The sequence below is a fragment of the Dipodomys spectabilis genome, unplaced genomic scaffold (assembly GCF_019054845.1).
Source record: "Dipodomys spectabilis isolate Male_0828 unplaced genomic scaffold, ASM1905484v1 ptg000075l, whole genome shotgun sequence".
In the NCBI taxonomy this organism is placed as follows: Eukaryota; Metazoa; Chordata; class Mammalia; order Rodentia; family Heteromyidae; genus Dipodomys; species Dipodomys spectabilis.
Window position 1 is genome coordinate 12,842,078 of NW_024870752.1, and position 19,369 is coordinate 12,861,446.

General features: G+C 47.4%; 1 protein-coding gene across 1 annotated transcript in view; it reads left to right on the forward strand.

Annotated features, from left to right (window-relative positions):
- Positions 1-19,369, forward strand: part of Farp1 (FERM, ARH/RhoGEF and pleckstrin domain protein 1) — a 233,550-nt gene that overhangs the window by 135,738 nt on the left and 78,443 nt on the right. Inside the window, exon 3 of the mRNA XM_042682639.1 lies at positions 14,910-15,014. Coding sequence (XP_042538573.1) covers positions 14,910-15,014 — 105 coding nt within the window. The remainder of the gene's footprint in view (positions 1-14,909; positions 15,015-19,369) is intronic.

A 19,369-nucleotide genomic window follows, 5' to 3' on the forward strand; every position in this document is an offset into this window, starting at 1 on the left:
TCCACATGCGACTGTCACGTGGCTCGTATGCGTGCTGTTGTGCAGGTTGACGGGTTTCCTGACCAGTGGGTTATTGTCCTGGAGGGCTGAGGATTTGGGGAGGCCCTGGGTTCCCTCCCCAGCCCTACAGAACAAAACACTAACACAATATCCTCGCTTTCCTCTGCGTGTCTTCCCTTGCGTGGGCTTGTCATTCCTGCAAGGCCTTTTGCATCAACTTCCTGAAATAAAAATTCTCCAGCTGGCTTTAGAGTCTCGGGTCCACTTCATTTTTTATTTTTATTTTTTGGTTAAAGACTGCTGTCACGGCCTCTCCATGGAATCAGGGCTTTAAAATGGTTCGTTTATCCATTGCACACATCTTTATGAACACCGACTCGGGATGTGCGCTCTGGTGGAGCACACACAGCATTTACAGGTACGCTACTTGGGGGATTAGAAAGTGACACATGAAATGAAAAGTAAAAAAAAAAAAAAAACCAACAACAACAAAATAAGCAGAATAAGAGGGCACAAATTGCTACGTCAATTAGGGTGGTCCGGATAAGCTTTCTTGAGAAGCTGCTACTTGAGCAAAGATGAGAAAGAGAGGAGGAAAATATCCATGAAGAAATCGGAGAAGAGGATGTACCTGTGCAAAGGTCCTGTGGTGACTATGTGCCTGTCGTGTCCAGAGAACAGCTGATGTGGTGAGTGTGAACAGCCTCTCTGATGACTGTTCTGATAGAGCTGATTGAGAAGGAAAACATGGTATGTCAGATGAACATCTTAAGGGACGGGGTAAAAGGTAGGCAGGGAAATTAACGAACATTGTCAAGAAAAGAAATTCACGCTGGCATTCAAAAATGCAAAAATGAATGCAAGAAGGAGTAAAAAAGAAAATAAAATGAAGGTCAGCTGCAGCTGCACAGTGTCCATCCAGTTCCCGGGTGTCAGGAGCAGGTACGGTGTGTGCGTGGATGTTTTCCCCTGTGAGCCCGTGCATGTGTGGGGTTGAGGACGGAGATGCTCTTGAGCCTAGATACCCGTGCCGTCTAGACACCCCTCAGAATCTTTGCTTTTCTGGAAGTAATCCAAAAGTAAATCCTGGCATAGAACGTGTAGTGAAAAACTGAGCACTCCATTTTACCTTCCAGAACTGTGGCTTATTGCTTGTCTGACCCTCACTTTTTTTTTTTTTTTGGCCAGTCCTGGAGCTTGAACTCTGGGCCTGTGTGCTGTCCCTGAACTCCTTTTGCTCAAGGTTATAGCAGCACTCTACCACTTGAACCACAGCACCACTTCCAGCTTTTTCTGTGATTAATGGGAGATAAGGGTCTCAGAGACTTTCCTGCCAGGGCTGGCTTTGAACCGTGATCCTCAGATCTCAGCCTCCACAGTAGCTAGGATTATAGGCGTGAGCCACCAGCACCCAGATTGACCTTACAGTTTAAAAAAAAAAAATGTTGATTACTGAGAAAGGGTCTTCTGCTCCTTCTAGTAGACTGCCTTGTGGCTCTGCTGTGTGCATGGTCATTACACACTCACTCATAAAGTCTCCTGAGTCTGCAGTCTCGTGTGCCATTGTATTGTCTTGTTGCTACACATGTAGAAACAGTCACTCTGTTAAACGTCCAAGTTTAGTATTTTCTTGTTGGTGGACCTTATGAACTCCATTTCCCAATCTATGAACCTTCTATGTTCTCATTTTTCAAGCCCTGTGAAGAAGTTAATGACCTAGGAGAAAATACATGTCAGTTTGCAGGGATTAAAATGTAGAGAGGTTAAAAATCAACAAGATGAGCTGGGCACCGGTGGCTCACACCTGTAATCCTAGCTACTCAGGAGGCTGAGATCTGAGAATTGTAGTTTAGAATTGGCCTGGGCAGGACAGTCGATGAGACTCTTATCACCAGTTAACCAGCAAAAGAGCCAAAGTAGCGCCGTAGTTCAAGTGGTAGTGCACCAGCCTTGAGTGAAAAAGCTAAGGGAGAGTGCCCAGGCCCTGAGCCCCAGTATTGGTACACATATGCATGAATGTGTGCGCATGCTCACACATACACACAAAGAAAAAGAAAAAAGACAAAGTCAGAGCAGGAAGAAAGATGAGAGTTGTGATTGTGTTTGATTTTTTTATTCTGTACAGTCTTGCCCTTTCAATTCAAACATCAGGTGAAGTTTAGTAACTCACCTTCTTTGCGTCTTTCTTTGGAACTGGCATTTTTGGAGGTAAAGTGGGTGATATTGTTGTTTTACAGAAAATCCAGATACCTTAGATTGAATACACTTTTGTGGGTCCTGGATCATTAGAATGACACAGGAGGCAAAACTAGACAGGTTGGGTGCCAGTGGCTCATACCTATAATCTTAGCTGCTCATGAGGCTGAGATCTAAGGATCATGGTCAAAACCAGCCCGGGCAGGAAAGCCAGTGAGACTCTTATCTCCAGTTGACCATCAGAAAACCAGAAGTGGTCCCTGTAGCTCAAAGTAAGAAAGTGGTAGCATGTTAGCCTTGAGCAAAAAAGCTCTGGGATACCCTCAGGCCCTGAGTTCAAGCCCTGTGACTGACCAAACTAACAATCAAAAATAAAAAATAGATACCAAGGGAATGGGAAGATTTCTGTTGCCAGAAGTCTCCTTTCTTGTCTCCCCTAGCTTGTTATGCTTGCTCTACTTGTTCTTGGTGTGGTCTTTTATTCTGTATGGATCAAATCGCAGAATGTCAAGCAAGGTTTAGTTTCTGCAATCAGCCCTAGTAGCTAAGACCTTCATGTATATGATGATGACAACGAAGCCTCACATCTCCTTACTTTCTGCACAATGCCAATGCATCACGGTGAGCTGGACTGCTTTTCTCCAAAATTGATAACACAGTGAAAAAGCCAATACTGACTGGGGCTTGAACTCTGGGTTGTGTACTCTTGTTGAGCTTTTCATTCAGGGTCAGCACTCTACCACTTGAATCACACTTCCACTTCTTGCTCTTTACTGGATCATTGGAGATAAGAGTCTCTTGGCTTTGTCTGCCCTGGTGGGCTTGGAACTTACATCTTGAGATCTCAGCCTTCTGAGCATAGCACCTGCCAGTGTGTGTGTGTGTGTGTGTGTGTGTGTGTGTGTGTGTGTGTGTGTGTGTGTGTGTGTGGACTTGAACTCAGGGCCTCATATTTGCTTGGTTTAAAAGTTTTTTCCCCCCCATAGTGATAAATTTGACAGGTTTTTAATTCATTTACTTTCAGTGATCAGACACATACAAACTCTTGACTCTGAGTAGCTGAATTTTCCCACCCATAGTCCTTTGTTTTGCTTCATTCCTAACAAGTTTGTAAGAAAACAGTAGACATCCCCCATACCTAAACACACACACACACACACACACACACACACACGAGCATGTATGTACACATATGCACACGAACATGTACACACATACACATTCACGCACACACATCTGCTCACAGCCTTGGAATGCAGGAAGAAGCTGCCGGGCACGGAAAGCACTGTGGCTGTCCTGTTCCTGGATCTTGGGGAGCCCTTGAAAGGGGCCATTCTCTTCGTGTCCTGCAGCCAGCGACTCTGAAACTCAATCTGCAGTGTGTTTATTGAGCGTTCTGAAGGCTGCGGCTCAGTGCTGAGGGAACAAGGACACAGTGTGTCCTGGAAGGTGGTGTGGCCGCCCGGAGAGCCGGCGGCAGGAGGAAGAATCAGGCCGATTGTGGGCAGCGCTGACGGGCCGGCCTGAGCATGGAGCTGCATTTGTAAGACAGAATGGGAGCCTTGTTCTGCTTCCTCGGAGCTTGAGCGTCAAGTTCTAGTTCCTGTCTGGGGTGATCACTTTCCAGTCTTAGAGGTCCCACGTGGTGTGCTGTTTGTTAGTTTTCTTCTTCTTCATCCTCTTCCTCCTTTTCTTCTATTCCTTTATCATCATCATCATCACCATTGTCATCATCACCATTGTCATCATCACCATTGTCATCATCATCATCATCATCACCGTCGCTGAAACCCAGAAGAACTCACTGGCCTACGCCAAGTCCATGAGTCCTCATAATAATCCTCCACAGGCATTCTTCCCATGTCACACAGGAAGAAACGAAGGCACAGATGGTAGCTTGCCTCTGCCATCTACCAGATGCTCTATTACAGGATTGTAATAGAGCGGAACAATTCCTAGAGTCTGGTGGTATCATGGCCACAATGTGCCACTCACCTGTCGGTGGTGATGCTGGTGTAAACAGCCCCGCCCCACTGAGGATATTGGAAAGAGCAGTGCATGTGTTCCACACAGCCCATAATAACTTGATAGTGGTAATACCTGGCTCTGGTTCTGGCTTATGGATCTGCTGTGTAATTCTTCTGATCATCACTTTGGTCATTCAGGAAAACTAAGCTTGCTAGCCACGCACAGTGTCTGAAGCCTGTAATCCTAGCCACTGGGGAGGCAGAGAATTGAGGGTGGAGGTTTGAGGCTAGGTCAGACAAAACCTTTACAAGATTCCATCTCAGCCAATGGCAGGAGCCAGTGGCTCATGCTTGTCACTTTAGCTATTTAGGGAAGCAAACATAGGACTGTGGTCCAAGCTGGCCTGGGCAGGAAGCTTATATTACCAGCAGGACCTGGACCCTCTTGTGTTTTTGGCCTTACTTCCCATTGCTGATTCTCCTTTCCTCTCCTCTGTAATTAGATTTCAGCTGCCTTCTCTGTCATCTTCCACGATTCTAGGGAAATCTCTCACCTGCTGTCCTTTTTCAAGTTTTCTTTCTAGGAATTCTTTTCCATTCTTTTCCTGTCATTTTAGCAGGGTGTCTGGAAACACTGGTGACAAGCCACACGGATCCAGTTTGTATTGAGTCTGGCCTGGCAATGGCTTTGTGCTAATCTTTTGGCTGGTTAGTTAGAGATGAAGTCGCATAGACTTCCCAACTATTCTGACTTAGCTGGTTAATGATCTGGGTCAGTTATTCAGTGTTAGACACTTCCCTCCATACTAGTCCCCAAACCCCCAACACAGGTATACTCCCTGGATAAATGTGCCCACAGTTATTCAAACCTGTGTCCATCTGGCCAAAGAGCTGGGCATGGTGGTGTACTCCTGTAATCCTAGTACTCTGGAGGCTGAGGTTGGAGGATCCTGAATTCTAGGCTAGCCAACCTGGCCTACATAGCAAGACCCTACATAAAAAACAATAATAATGGGGCTGGGAAGGTGGCTCAGTGGTAGAGTGCTTGCCTTGCATGCCTGAGGCCCTGGGTTTGATTCCTCAGCACCACAAAACAAAGAGAAAAAAGCCGGAAGTGGCGCTGTGGCTCAAGTGGTAGAGCACTAGCCTTAAGCTGAAGAGCTGAGGGACAGCACCCAAGCCCAGAGTTCAGGCCCCATGTCCAGACCCCCCCCCCAAAAAAAAAAAACAATAATAATAAGCAGTAACAAAAATCCTGTCAGGATTCATGCCTGTAATCTCAGCTACTCAGGATAGTAGGATGCTCATAGTTCAAGAACATTACAGGCAAACCGTTAGTGAGTTCCATCTGAACGTCTGGCTTGGTGGCTGGCATGCACTTATTATGCCAGCTACACAGGAAGCATAAATAGGAGGATTAAGGTCCAGGAGGGTATGGCTTATGATTGCTTATGAAGAGTAAGGCCTTGAATTCAACCTCTTTTATTGCCCCCAGCACCCCAGCCCGCCAGAAAAAAAATTGTGCTAAAGGATTATAAGAAAATCTGTGAGGTAGTAATGTCCTAAGGTCAGTGGTTGAGGGTGAGTGGGTTGTGGTGTAAAGCAACATTTTTTTTTTTTTTGGTTGGTCATGGGGCTTGAACTCTGGGCCTAGGCGCTGTCCCTCAGCTCTTCAGCTCAAGGCAAGCTACCACTTCCGGTTTTCTGCATGGTTTATTGGAGATAAGAGTCTCACAGAGTTTCCTGCCCGGGCTGCCTTTGAATCACGATCCTCAGATCTCAGCCTCCTGACTAGCTAGGATTACAGGTGTGAGCCACTGATGCCTGGCTTATAAAGCAATATTCTAAAAGGTGTTGATGGTCAGAAGAGGGGATAAGGCCTTTAGGAGAAGCCTGTCCCTTCTGCTGGATGAGAGCCAGTTCTGGTTGTCATGGTAATGCCAATCCCAGCCAGAGACCAACTTCTGTAGATTGTAGTTTGGTTAGCTTGGGCAGATATTATCATTAGAGATTTGTGTGTCTAAGATAATTTCTGGAAGGTGACGTGTGAGCTCCAGCAAGTAGGAGATGAAGTAGCCTGGTTCTTTGAGGTGGTAGGGGGAGAGGGAGGGAGAACACACCTCCACCCATGAGAGAATCGTGCCTTTATAGAAGAGTAAAATAGAAATAATCCTGCATCAAACTTTATGCAGTAGAGAAAACCCAAAGGCATAGGGAAAGGTTTAAAGGCACAATAAACGGAAACAATTTGGACCCACTGTTTTGCATTGCTCGAAGCTGTGTGCAAAGGTGCGCACCATTTAGCATTCAGAGCTCGCTCTCCAGACATCACACAAGAATATCAAGTGCCCGAGGCTGCTTTTACAGGGTCCTATGAAGAGCCAGCTCCAAAGGAGAAGAGGATAGAAAGAGCCATCTGGTTCAAATCCAAATGCTTCATGGAGCATAAGAAAAAAGCAGCCAAGATACCAAAAGAATTAAAATTTAGGTAGGTACTTTGGCTAATCGCCAATTTATTCTCCAAAGTAAACCATGATTATTATCATTTGAACTCTGATAAAGAGAATAGTTCTAGATGGTTGTACCAAGACTTCTAGAAGATGGGCTTGAGAAGACTCATGGTTTCTTAGACGGTTGTACCAAGACTTCTAGAACATGAGCTTGAGAAGACTTATGGTTTCTTAGATGCAAGAAGAGCCTTAGAGATGGAGCTCCACTGCCAGTACAGTTGTTGACATTTAAGAAAAACGTTTATCTGCCTCAGATCTGACATACTAAAACACTATTAAAAGCTGGGTGCTTCTGTCCTACCCACTCCTGAGGTTGAGATCTGAGAGTTGTGGTTCATAACTGCCCAGGAAGGACAGACTGAGAGACTCCAATTAACCAGCAAAAGGTCAGAAGTTGAAGCATGGCTTCCGTGGTAAAAAGCACCAGACGTGAGTGGATAAAAAGCCAACTAAGAGCCTGGGGCCCTGAGTTTCAGCCACAGTAGTGGTGCAAGAAATGAAAAGAATTGGGGCTGGGAAGGTGGCTCGGTGGTAGAACTCTTGCTTTGCATGCCTGAGGCCCTGAGTTAGATTCCTCAACACCACATAAGCAAAAAGAAAAAAGCCGGAAGTGGCACTGTGGCTCAAGTGGTAGAGCGCTAGCCTTGAGCTGAAGAGCTGAGGGACAGTGCCCAGGCCCAGAGTTCAGGCCCCACGACCGGACCAAGAAAAAAGAAAAGAAAAGAAAAGAATTCTTTTTTCCTTACTCTTAAAAGAAATGTTAACAGATTGTGTTCTGACCACTATTCAGTTGTTTCACCTGTGAGACACATTCTTCAGTTATTTATTCCCACTTAGAAAAAAATGTATAAAGAAGTATTAAAAAATTATTCGCTTACTTTTCCAGTCCTAGGGCTTGAACTCAGACCTGTCCTGAAGCTTCTTTTTCCTTAAGGCTTTGTATGAGTGGTTTATTGGAGATCAGAATTTCCTGCCCAGGCTGACTTTGAACCTCGATCCTCAGATCGAAGCCCTCTGAATAGCTAGGACTGATTACAGCTGTGAGCTAGTACCTGGCCTTAAAAATGTATGTTTAAGGCAGAGGAACTCCATAATAATAATTTTGTTGTTGTGGTTGCAGAGTCTTGCTAACTTATAGCCCAAGTTGGCCTCAGACTCAGGTACCTCTTTTTTACCTACCCCATTGCTCAAATTGTTTTGTTTATCTTTGGCTATATTGGAGTTTGAACTCAGGGCCTCATACTTGCTAGGTAGGCCTCTATTACTTGAGCCCTGTCTCTAGCGCTCTTGGTTTTAAGTTATATTTAGGTTATATCAGGGTTTCTTCCACTTGACCTGGATCATGTGTACCTGGGATTACAGGTGTGCCACCACCATCTCCCAATACCCCCCAACCCAACTGCAGAGTTTTTTTTATTGTGATAAAATCTACATAGAACCAGGCTGGATCATGCCTGTAATCCTAGCCACTCAGGAACCATAATCTCAGGATCGTGGTTCAAAGCCAGCCCCGTGTAGGAAAGTCTGTGAGACTCTTATCTCCAATGAACCACTCAGAAAACTGGAAGTGGTGCTGTGGCTCAAGGGATAGAGTGCTAGCCTTGAGCTGAAGAGCTGAGGGACAGCGCCCAGGCCCAGAGTTCAAGTTCCACGACCGACAATAAAATAAAATCTACATAGTATAAAATATAATCTTTTTAGCTGTGTCAAGTGTGTACTTCACTTGGGTGATGAGCCTCTCCACTGTTGGTTAAACATCACCACCAACATCTCTAGAACTTTCCCTTTCAACAGGCTTCGTATGGGCATGGTGTCCCCTGGTCCAGCTGTGATGTATCATGTGACAGAATTTGTTTACTTTTCAAGGCTGAAGAATATTTCATTGTTGGGGCTGGGAAGATGGCTCAGTGGTAGAGCACTTGCCTTGCATGCCTGAGGCCCTGGGTTCGATTCCTAAGTACCACATAAGCAAAAATGAAAAAAAGCCGGAAGTGGTGCTGTGGCTCAAGTGGTAGAGCGCTAGCCTTGAGCTGAAGAGCTGAGGGACAGCGCCCAGGCCCAGAGTTCAGGCCCCACAACTGGACCCAAACCCCCCCCCCAAAAAAAAACAAAAAACAAAAAAAGAATATTCCATTGTTTAGTTGTCTAGAACCCTAGGGTTCTGTGTTGGAGGGCTGGTCCTCAGCACGGCAGGGTTGGGGTGGGCGAACCTGTAAAAGGTCGGGCCTACTGAGTTTGTGAGGTCATTGTGTCTGCTTCCTTCAAAGGGAATAAGGTAGTTCTTAGAACCCTGTGGGAGTCAGACTTTTTGACACTGTGGTCCAGTGCCTGAGGTGCTAGTAGAGGAGAGCTTCATCTTGGCTCATGGCTGCAAAAGTTTTGGTCCTTGGGCCTGTGTGAGAGAGAGCATGATGGTGGTGGGATCATGCTAAAGCAAACCAGCTTCCTTCATGGCAGTCAGGAAGTTAGAGCCACAGAGAAGGGACAAGTATGCCCTTCAAAAGCGGGTCTCCCAGTGACCACCACCTCCTGTTAATAATACCATCAAATTACGAATCCATCAGTGAGCTAAACCCTTCATGAACTCAGAGCCCTCCTGGTCCAGTTGCCGCTCTGTAGCACCCAGATAGCGCTCTACTAATTCCTATAAAAGGGAAATGGGATCTTGCATGATGTCTGCAGGCATTTTAGGCTACAGTGTCCACTTGCACGTTGGTATGTTAATGCTGAGCCCTCGGATCCTGCCCTTTATAATGCTATTAAGTCCCTCCCCCCTTTTTTTTTAATGCTAGTAGTAGGGATTGAACACAGGCCTTGAGCACCGTCCCAGAGCTTTTGTGCTCAAGGCTAGCACTCTGCCACCATTTCCAGCTTTTTGGTAGCTAGTTGGAGATAAAAGTCTCATAGAACCGGGTACAGGTGGCTCACGCCTGTAATCCAAGCTACTCACGAGGCTGAGATCTGAGGATCAGTTCAAAGCCAGCCTAGGCAGGAAACGCCCTGAGATTCTTTTTTTTTTTTTTGGGTCCAGTCGTGGGGCCTGAACTCTGGGACTGGGCGCTGTCCCTCAGCTCTTCAGCTCAAGCCTAGCACTCTACCACTTGAGCCACAGCACCACTTCCAGCTTTTTTCTTATGTGGTGCTGAGGAATTGAACCCAGGGCCTTGAGCATGCAAGGCAAGTGCTCTACCACTGAGCCACCTTCCCAGCCCCCGGCCGTGAGAATCTTATCTCCAATGAACCACCAGAAAACCGGAAGTGGCACTATGGCTTAAGTGGTTGAGCACAAGCCTTGAGCTGAAGAGCTGAGGGACAGTGCCCAGGCCCAGAGTTCAAGCCCCACAACCAACAAAAAAAGAAAGGAGAGGCTGGAAAGGTGGCTTAGTGGTAGAGCGCTTGCCTTGCATGCTAGAGCGCTTGCCTTGCATGCCTGAGGCCCTGGGTTCGATTCCTAAGTACCACATAAGCAAAAAGAAAAAATGCTAGAAGTGGCGCTGTGGCTCAAGTGGTAGAGCGCTAGCCTTGAACTGAAGAGCTGAGGGACAGCACCTAGACCCAGAGTTCAGGTCCCACGACTGGACATCCCCCCCCCCAAAAAAAAAGAAAAAGAAAGAAAGTCTCATAGACTTTCTTGGTCCACAATCCTCAGATCTTAGCCTCCTGAGTAGCTAGGATTACAGGCGTGAGCCACTGCTGCTCAGTTTCCTTTTATCCCTGAACTTCACCAGTGTGCCCCCGGGAGCTCATACAGTACTCCGCACGCTTCTATCCTGCAGGTTTTAGGAGTTCTAAAGCTCTCAGAGTTGATGTCTTCCTGTTTAAAAAAAAATTTACTAGTGTAGAAAAGACATTTTCTATAAGCATTTGAACAAGAGATTATATTTGAAGATAAAGTTTTTAAGATGGGAGACCCAGTTTGACATTATTAGCTAGACTCCAAGCATCTGCTTGCAAGCTGCCGTTCTAGGATGCCAGTCACTGCCCAGGACAGAAAGAAAATGGTGTGGGCACTGCTGTGGTCACGCTGAGAGCTCCTGGCCTCCATAGGCCTGGCGTTATTACCAAGATGTGTGTGATATGTTCACCAAAGGCTCTTCTTTCTCAGCAAAGGACCCATTTAACTGTTAACTCTCCCTCTTCTCATGAACTGTCCATAAAAGACAGCCATTGTATATTGATTTCTTTCTGCTTGTTTAGATTTTTAGAGTTGCGCTATAAAAGTCTCGTTTCTCAGTCTGTAAATCTAGATGAAGTTATCCAGTTCCTGCATTCCAGGAATTCCTTGGGAAACGGGTATGCCTGCCAGCCAGGCTGGTCATTGGTGGCTCATTTTTGTACGAATAGACGATGTTGAGAACTGTGAGAAAGGACTGTGAAACTGGAATTTGGTCTCACCCCTCCCCACCCCCCTTTTTTTTTGTGCCAGTTCTGGGACTTGCACTCAGGGACCTGGGCACTGTCCCTCAGCGTTTTTGCTCAAGGGTAGCACCCTACTTGAGCCACAGCACCACTTCTGGCTTTTTTGGTAGTTGATTGGAGATAAGATCCTGACAGACTTTCTTGCACAGGCCGGCTTTGAACTGTGATCCTCAGATCTCAGCCTCTTGAGTAGCTAGGATTACAGACATGAGCCACTGGCATCTGGCTGGTCTTCCCTTTTAAACAAAAAATAAAAAGGAGTTCTTCTGTAACTTCTCATTTCCTTACACATTTTTATAAAATTCTTATTAATAGCTAGATATTGACCGAGTTACCATGGTGAGAGGGAGTCTATGAGTAAGTGGTTTGTGTCAGCTGGCCATGTAGCTCTTTGGAGACTGACGTGAGGACTTGCACCCAGGACCAGGGACTCCATGGAGCAGCTCATTGTATCCTTGTGTCGGCCTAGCTAGGAGATGATGGCATGAACAGTGGCTAAAATGGGTCATGATCACAAAAAGTGTGTCATGTTCAACACTACCATATTCTCATTGGCTTTTTTGGCCCTTCGGGGACAGGCTGATGGACATGTCCCTTCTTGAACTTGTCAGGCCTCAATTCTAACCATCAGCCGGGTTACTAATTAGTTCCTAAGTGCTGCACGCTTACAGAGGGGAGATGAGGATGGAAACAGGAACTGTGGACAGTGATATCTTTATAATATTTGCCTTCTGGTGTTTGATCTACATGATGGAGTTTGATTCTTCTTATCAGTGCATCGTTAGGAATCTACTAGACAGTGAAGAGATACTGAGGCATAGGGTTCTAAGCTCTTTGGGGGTAGAAACTGGGTTTCTTGCCTACATCTAATCTTCCCTTCCCCTTCAGGACATGGAGGTCATGAACAGCGGACAGTGACTGCATACTGGGAACTTTGCTAAGTACTATGGGAATATAAAGATGAATAAGTCGTCACATATTAATTGGGGACAGAGACTCAGTTGGAAATGTAACTTGTATTTATTCATTCCTAAAACGTTGTTTAGCCTATGGGCCCCACAGGATAGAGGATAAAGTCTGGCCTTTTGCCTTCTATGTGGGGATAATGTAGGTGTGAGTCTGCATAAAGTGCTGCAGAATTCTACAAGAAAGCCATGCTGGGTGCTGGAGGCTGAGATTGGAGGATCGAGGTTCAAAGCCAGCCAGGACAACAAAGTTATAAGACTTTATCTCCAGTTAACCAGCACAAAACTGGAAGTAGAGCTGTGGCTCAAGTGGTAGAGTGCCAGTGAAATAAGTCAAGAAAGAACACAAGGTCCTAAGATTAAGCCCTAGTATTGATGTATCCCCACACATACAGCCAGCCAAAAGCTGTAAATGCTGTAGGGGAGAAGAAAGGCACAGAGTCATGATTTTAACTGTCATTTAAAACGAAACAAAACAAAATGAACAATCCTCAGCCAGGCACTGGCAGCTCATGCCTGTAATCCTAGTCCTAGCTACTCAAGAGATCTGAGGATCATGGTTTGAAGCCAGCCTGGGCAGAAAAGTCCATGAGACACTTATTGCCAGTTAACCACTCAAAAGCTGGAAGTGGCACTGTGGCTCAAGTGGTAGAGCATTAGCCTTGAGTTCAAGCCCCACAGCTGGAAAAAAAAAAAACCAAAAAAACCCTGGAATTGTGAGCTGAAATCTACATTTTCACCAAACCACAAATAAATGTCTGTATCTGCTTTACTCCTAACTACCAAAACTTGAAAGCCACCAAGATGTCCTGTAGTAGGTGAATTTAGAAACTTTGGGACGCCCAGGCAACAGAGTATTCTTCATCAATAAAAGAAAGTGAGGCCAGATGCCATGTGCATCATACCATGTGGATCATCCTAGCTACCCAGGAAGCTGAGATCTGAGGATCATGGTTCAAAGCCAGCCTGGATGGTAAAGTCAAATGAGACTCTTACCTCCAATTAACCACTAAAAAGCCCATTGTGGAGTGTGGCTCAAGTGGTAGAGCACTATCTCTGAGCACAAAGCTCAGGGATAGCTCCCAGACCGAGTTCAAGCCCCAGAACTGGCACAAAATAAAGAAATGAAGGAAGGGAACCATGCAGTAACAGCATCCCCACCAGCAAGTGAAAGGAGTCGGTCTGGAAGAGCTGTGTGCCTTAATCCTAATTTCCAGCAAGACCTCTACAACAGCTGCAGAGACAGTAAGGAGGTAGGTGGGGGAAATGAGGCAGGGCATAGAGGACTCGGTGTGTGTGTGTGTGTGTGTGTGTGTGTGTGCGTGCGTGCGTGCGTGCGTGCGTGCGTGCGCGCGCGCGCGCACCTGCACATGTATGTTGATCCTGGGACTTGAACTCAGGGCCTAGGTGCTGGCCTTAGGCTTTTTTGTGGAAAGCTAGCATTCTACCACTTGAGCTACAACTCCACTTCCAGCCTTTTGGTGGAGATCAGAGTCTCACAGACTTTCCTGTCTGGGCTGGTGTTGAACTACCTTGATCCTCAGATTATAGCCTCCTGAATAGGTAGGATTGTAGGCTTGAGCCACCAGCATGTGGCACTAGGAGGACCTTCTTCTTCTTCTTCTTCTTCTTCTTCTTCTTCTTCTTCTTCTTCTTCTTCTCCTCCTCCTCCTCCTCCTCCTCCTCCTCCTCCTCCTCCTCCTCCTCCTCCTCCTCCTCCTCCTCCTCCTCCTCCTCCTCCTCCTCCTCCTCCTCCTCCTCCTCTTCCTCTTCCTCCTCCTCCTTCTCTTCTCCTCCTCCTCCTCCTCCTCCTCCTCCTCCTCCTCCTCTTCTTCTTCCTCCTTCTCTTCTCCTCCTCCTCCTCCTCCTCCTCCTCCTCCTCCTCTTCCTCCTCCTCCTTCTCTTCTCCTCCTCCTCCTCCTCCTCCTCCTCTTCCTCCTCCTCCTCCTCCTTCTCTTCTCCTCCTCCTCCTCCTCCTCCTCCTCTTCCTCCTCCTCCTTCTCTCCTCCTCCTCCTCCTCCTCCTCCTCCTCCTCCTCCTCCTCCTCCTCCTCCTCCTCCTCCTCCTTCTCTTCTCCTTCTCCTTCTCCTTCTTCTTATTATCGTGGCATACGGAGGGGCTACTGCTATATAGGTCAGGTAATGAGTATATTTCTGTTAGGACAATGTCACCCCTTCCCTCACTCTCAGTTTTTCCTTCCTGTCCCCACCCACAAGTTGTACAGTTCATTTTCAACATAGTGTCCAATGAGTACACTATTGCATTTGTTCACCTTTTCTGTCCCCTCTGCCCTGTCCCCAGCTTACTGTGGAGGACTTTCAAGGGGGAACTCATTTCCTGTGACACGTGTGTTCTCTCTGGCATGGTAGTAGGAGAGACATGTCTCTATTCATTGGTCAGTACCCACTGAACTTTCCAGCACAAGGAGCAAACCCCAGTTCAGGTAAAACTTACTGGTGTTGGGTGCCAGTAATATCTCAGATCTGGTTCAACAGTGATTGCAAATCTGCCACACTGCTGTGAGGCAGTGATGGGGTATGGGAGGGCATGGGAACTGACTTGCAAAACCGAAAGCTGCGACTATACAAGGGAAGGAGGGCAGGGACAGGGTGCCAGGGAGCTGTATGCGGAAGGAGGGCAAGGACAGGGGTGGCAGGGAGCTGTATGCGGAAGGAGGGCAAGGACAGGGGTGGCAGGGAGCTGTATGCAGGTTTGTGGCGGGGCCTGGGCTCGGGTTCAAGCCGGGGTTAGTGGCGAGCTGTGTGCTGTGTGGGGCACAGACTTGGGGACTCAGTGGCCTGGCACGTTGTCACTGACGTAGAAGTCATAACCCCGCTTGTTTCTCTTCCCAGCAAAGGGCTCCGGGGAAGGTGCTGCTGGATGCCGTGTGCAGCCACCTCAACCTTGTGGAAGGCGACTATTTCGGCCTCGAGTTTCCTGATCACAAGAAAATCACGGTAGGAGACACCAGCTTCGTGTTCACCTTTCACTGCCAGTCCATCGGGGAAGGGGGACCATCAGCTGCTGGACGGCTGCCCTATCAGCATGTCCAGAGCGAACGTCGTGAGGGGCCACCGTCTCTACCACCCCTCCTTCCCCTTCCAGCCAGCACCACTTCCCCACGAATGCACACACTCCTGAGATCTCTGGCAAGAGTGTGTGCAAATGTATCCCACACTTGTGCTTCAGAATGCACAAGCGTGAGGAAGCAGTGTGCATGTTGTGTTTTTCACCGTGTGGTCACTGTTGTGTCGATGTAGTAATGAGCCAGGCTGGAATAGCGCCAGGGCAGAGCCTGTGACAGACTTCCATCGGGGGAGGCTTGGGGGCTTTGAAAGCCACAAGCGACTTCTGTGCTCAGGAGACTTCAGGTGTTACCAAGCGGAGTCTCAGACTATCAGACCTTAATAGGACATTGCAAGGAGAAGGTGCAGCTCGTACACAAAAGTCTGGAAAGCAAGCAGCGTATTCAGGAACCTGCAGAAAAAGCCAGAATTGAAGAGTTAGGGGTGGAGGGCATTATGGAGAGAGAAAAGAATGAAAGGTAAGCAGGCCACAGCGCCAGGGCTCCTCTTCCAAGCAGCCATGTGCATAACATGAACTATTATATACATATATATATATATATGCATCATTTTAATACATCATCCAAATAAGTTTGATAGGCTCTTGCCACGCGTCCTGCCAAGTCTCTGAACCCCGTGTGTATCTGACTTGCAGCCCCCGTGGGATGCCAGTGGGTTTCAGAGTGATGGAATATGATCTGACGGGAGTGAGCATTGCGAGGGTTAGGCCAGATGCAGGACCGGATCGGACTCAGGGAGCCCTGGGGTGGGGTGTGGGGCGCGGCATTCTAGAGACTGAGGTTCTGAGGAACAGTGGGGCCCAGAGCTGTCCATGTCCCAGCCGTGTCCGGCAGCTGGGAGAGGAGAGCCTGGACCTTGCGTAGGTGCAGATGACGAGTCTCAGAGGTGAGGAGGGGTGCGGGAATGAGCAGAGGTGGCAGAGGGCAGCACGCAGATGTGGGCTTCCCAGAGTGCGAGCAAGAGACCTGTGTGGAAACGTGCATTCTAGAAGAGTGTACTTTGGGCTTCGAAGCGCTGCATGAGGAGGGAGTGTGAGAAGGGTCAGTGGGTAGATTGCTGCACTGAAGGACAGACAGAAGGCAGAGCCCTCCATGAAGATGACAGATGGGGGTGGAAAATCAGAGGGAAAAGTCCAGGACTAGGAAGGAAAACAGCTCTTGGAGGGAACAGGGGCTGGGCCCAGCTCCTGCCTCCAGCGCCAGAGCCACAGTGCGCTAGGAGCTAAAGCCCAGTGCAGGCTGTGTTCTTACTGTCATTTCCTGGTCTGCACAGTCAACCTAAGCCTCCCCGACTTTCAGTTCCTTTATCCTTTCTTCTTCCTTACCTCCCTCTTTTCTTCCTTTATTCCTTCTTTTGTGATTGTACTGGGGACAGAAAGGGTTTCACATTTGCTAAGTAGGCATTGGTGATGCTGATGGAGTCTCATTTCCAGCCCAGTATGTACTGGACCATAATCCGCCTATTTGCGGCTTCCCATCATTACTGGGATGACAGGCCGGTGCTGCTGCACCTGGCTGCACTCCGTGGAGGTCTCTCGGACTTTCCTGCCTCGGCTAGCTTAGAACCATGCACCTCCCTTTCTGAGCTTCCCAAGAAGCAAAGCTTGTTATCTCATTATTTCTAACAAGCCATGAAGTGCTGCAAGCTTCCCATGGCTTCTTACCCCAGACATGTCCAGTTGCTCTCCAGCCAGAGCACCTGTCCAAACCAGAAGGCAGGAGTGGTATTTGGACTTTGTGGTGGAAGGAACGAAGATTCTAGGAATTGCTCTATGCCTGGGGTCATCAAATAGCTAATGGCAGAGCCATGATTCTTACTCTGTCCTTCTGATGCCAGGCTCAGTGCTTTGCTATGAACCAGAGGACTTCTCATTTGCCAGGCTCTAGACTCCTACCTATTTTTCTTGGTTATATTTGATTTTGTTTGTCGGTCCTGGTGGAGGAACCCAGGGTCTCAAGCTTGTGGCTGCCACTTCGACCGTACTTGTCTTGTGTTAGAGACAAGGTTTCACTACTTATTCCCCTGTGCTGGCCTCGATCTTCCTACCTCCACCTCCCGAGTAACTGGGATTATAGGGTGTGCCTACCAGACCTGATGTTCCTTCAAGTTTTTATTAAGCTTCATTTGTTTATTTATTTGGATTTACAATATTGTTAAAGCATAGATTCAACCATACATAAAGAAACCCCCATGATCAAGACATTAAGAAATTGGTGCTGGTCCTATGTAATACAAATAGAAATGTTGTCTGTGATAGGTGTATGTCAACCCGGGTTCCTGGCTTTGATCTCCAGCATACTTTTCTCACACCCCAAATAATCCAACTGACACCACACACATAAACCACCATGAGAGCTCTTGCAGTGAGCCTCAGTGTTGCAGCCCCTGGGGCACGAGGGCCGCACCATCCATTCCTCTCCTCATCAAGCTTATACCCCAGAGCAAGACCAACAGACCTGTCTGGAAAAGGCCAGATGGTAAATGCTACATATAGAATCTGAAGGCTGCAAAGGCTCTGCTGCAGCTATTTAAACCTGCTACTACAGAGCAAAAGCAGCCATAAATATGCAAAGGAACGGGCATGAATTTGTTCCAATAAAACTTTATTTGTAACACATGAAGCTGTAGGTTGCTTGTTTCCTTCCATTCCCAGGGGAGCCTTCTACCCCTGAGCCTTACCTCCAGCCCAGAGCATTTTGTTTTCCCATTAAAGGAAGCCAAGCACTTTCCACAGTTTAAGTTGTATTTCTCAAGGCTATGCATGAGTGAGAGGTAATCATTAAATAAACACTTGTACTGAGCCCTTCATTAGACTTGTCCAGAGCATCCAATTATTACAGGTGATTGTCGTGTGTCCAGCCAGTGTGATTGCTGTCCTTGGGAGCAGGCGCCATCCTTAGAGGATCTCTCTAGAGCAATCTGTTCATCAGTTTTTCTTTTCTTTTCCCTTCCATTCAATTTGGCCTTGAGTGCCAGGCATGCTATTGGTCGTAAGCATGGAGACCATGCACTTAATGTGCCAGATGATTGGTGCACAAGGCCTAGGGCTGCTAAATGGCCAGAGAGCACAGGGAATTCTATGTAAAGGGACTTAGGAGACATCCTATTAGCACTGGACATTCAAGCCCAAAGTTGAGACCTAGTAAGGAAGGGGGCTAAGTGGAGGCTGAATGTAGTCTAGTCCAGGGAAGAGGTCCTGTTATCCCCCTTGCTTGCACCCCAGTCAATGGAGGACACAGGTAGCCATGGACACTATGTAAATGAGTAAATGTTCCCATGAGAATTTGGAATTCAAGCTGGATTCCGTGGTTCATACCTGTAATCCCAGCTACTCAGGAGGCCTGTTGTAGTTTTTTGTTTGTTTGTTTTTTGTTTTTTTGGTACCTGTCTTAGGCATAGCTAGGTGCTATCGCTGAGCTGTTTTGTTCAAGGCTAGCACTCTACCATAACTTAAGGCACCGCTCCACTTTTGCCTTTTTTTTTTGGTGGTTAATTGGAGAAAAGAGTTTCACAGACTTTCCTGTTGGGGTTGGCTTTGAACTGCAATCCTCAGATCTCAGCCTCCTAAGTGGCTAGGATTATAGGCATTAGCCGCTGGTGCCTGGCAGGGTTGTGGGTTGGGTTTTTTGGGATTTGTTCTGGTTGTTGTTTTGTTTTGGTTGGTCATGGGGCTTAAACTCAGGGCCTGGGCGCTGTCCCGGAACTCTTTTGCTTCAGACTAGCACTCTACCACTTTAAGCCACAGCATCACTTCAGGTTTTCTGGTGGTTAATTGGAGATAAGAGTCTCACAGACTTTCCTGCCTGGGTTGACTTTGAACCACGATCCTCAGATCTCAGCCTCCTGAGTGAGCCACTGGTGACCCACTAGGATTGTGATTTTGAAGCCAGCCTGGGTAAAAAGTTATCGGAGCCTCATCTCAACAATTAAGCTAGGCCTGGTGGTGTACACCTGGAATCCCAGGAAGAATAGGTAGGAAGATTGCAGAACAGGCCAATTCGCCAAAAACACAAAAGTCTGTCTGAAAATAACTTATATTCGGTTTCTCCTACCCTGGCCAAGTTGAAAATAGGAGCTGCCTGAGTGGCTGATTGTGGCTCAAGTGGTAGAATGCCTGCCTAATTAGCACTGGCATCTGTCATTTCTTTTCTGCCTCCCACTGTGCCCACGGCAGGCATGCGTGTGAGGTGCTCGTGGCCATGGAGCTGCTTCCACCAGACACACGG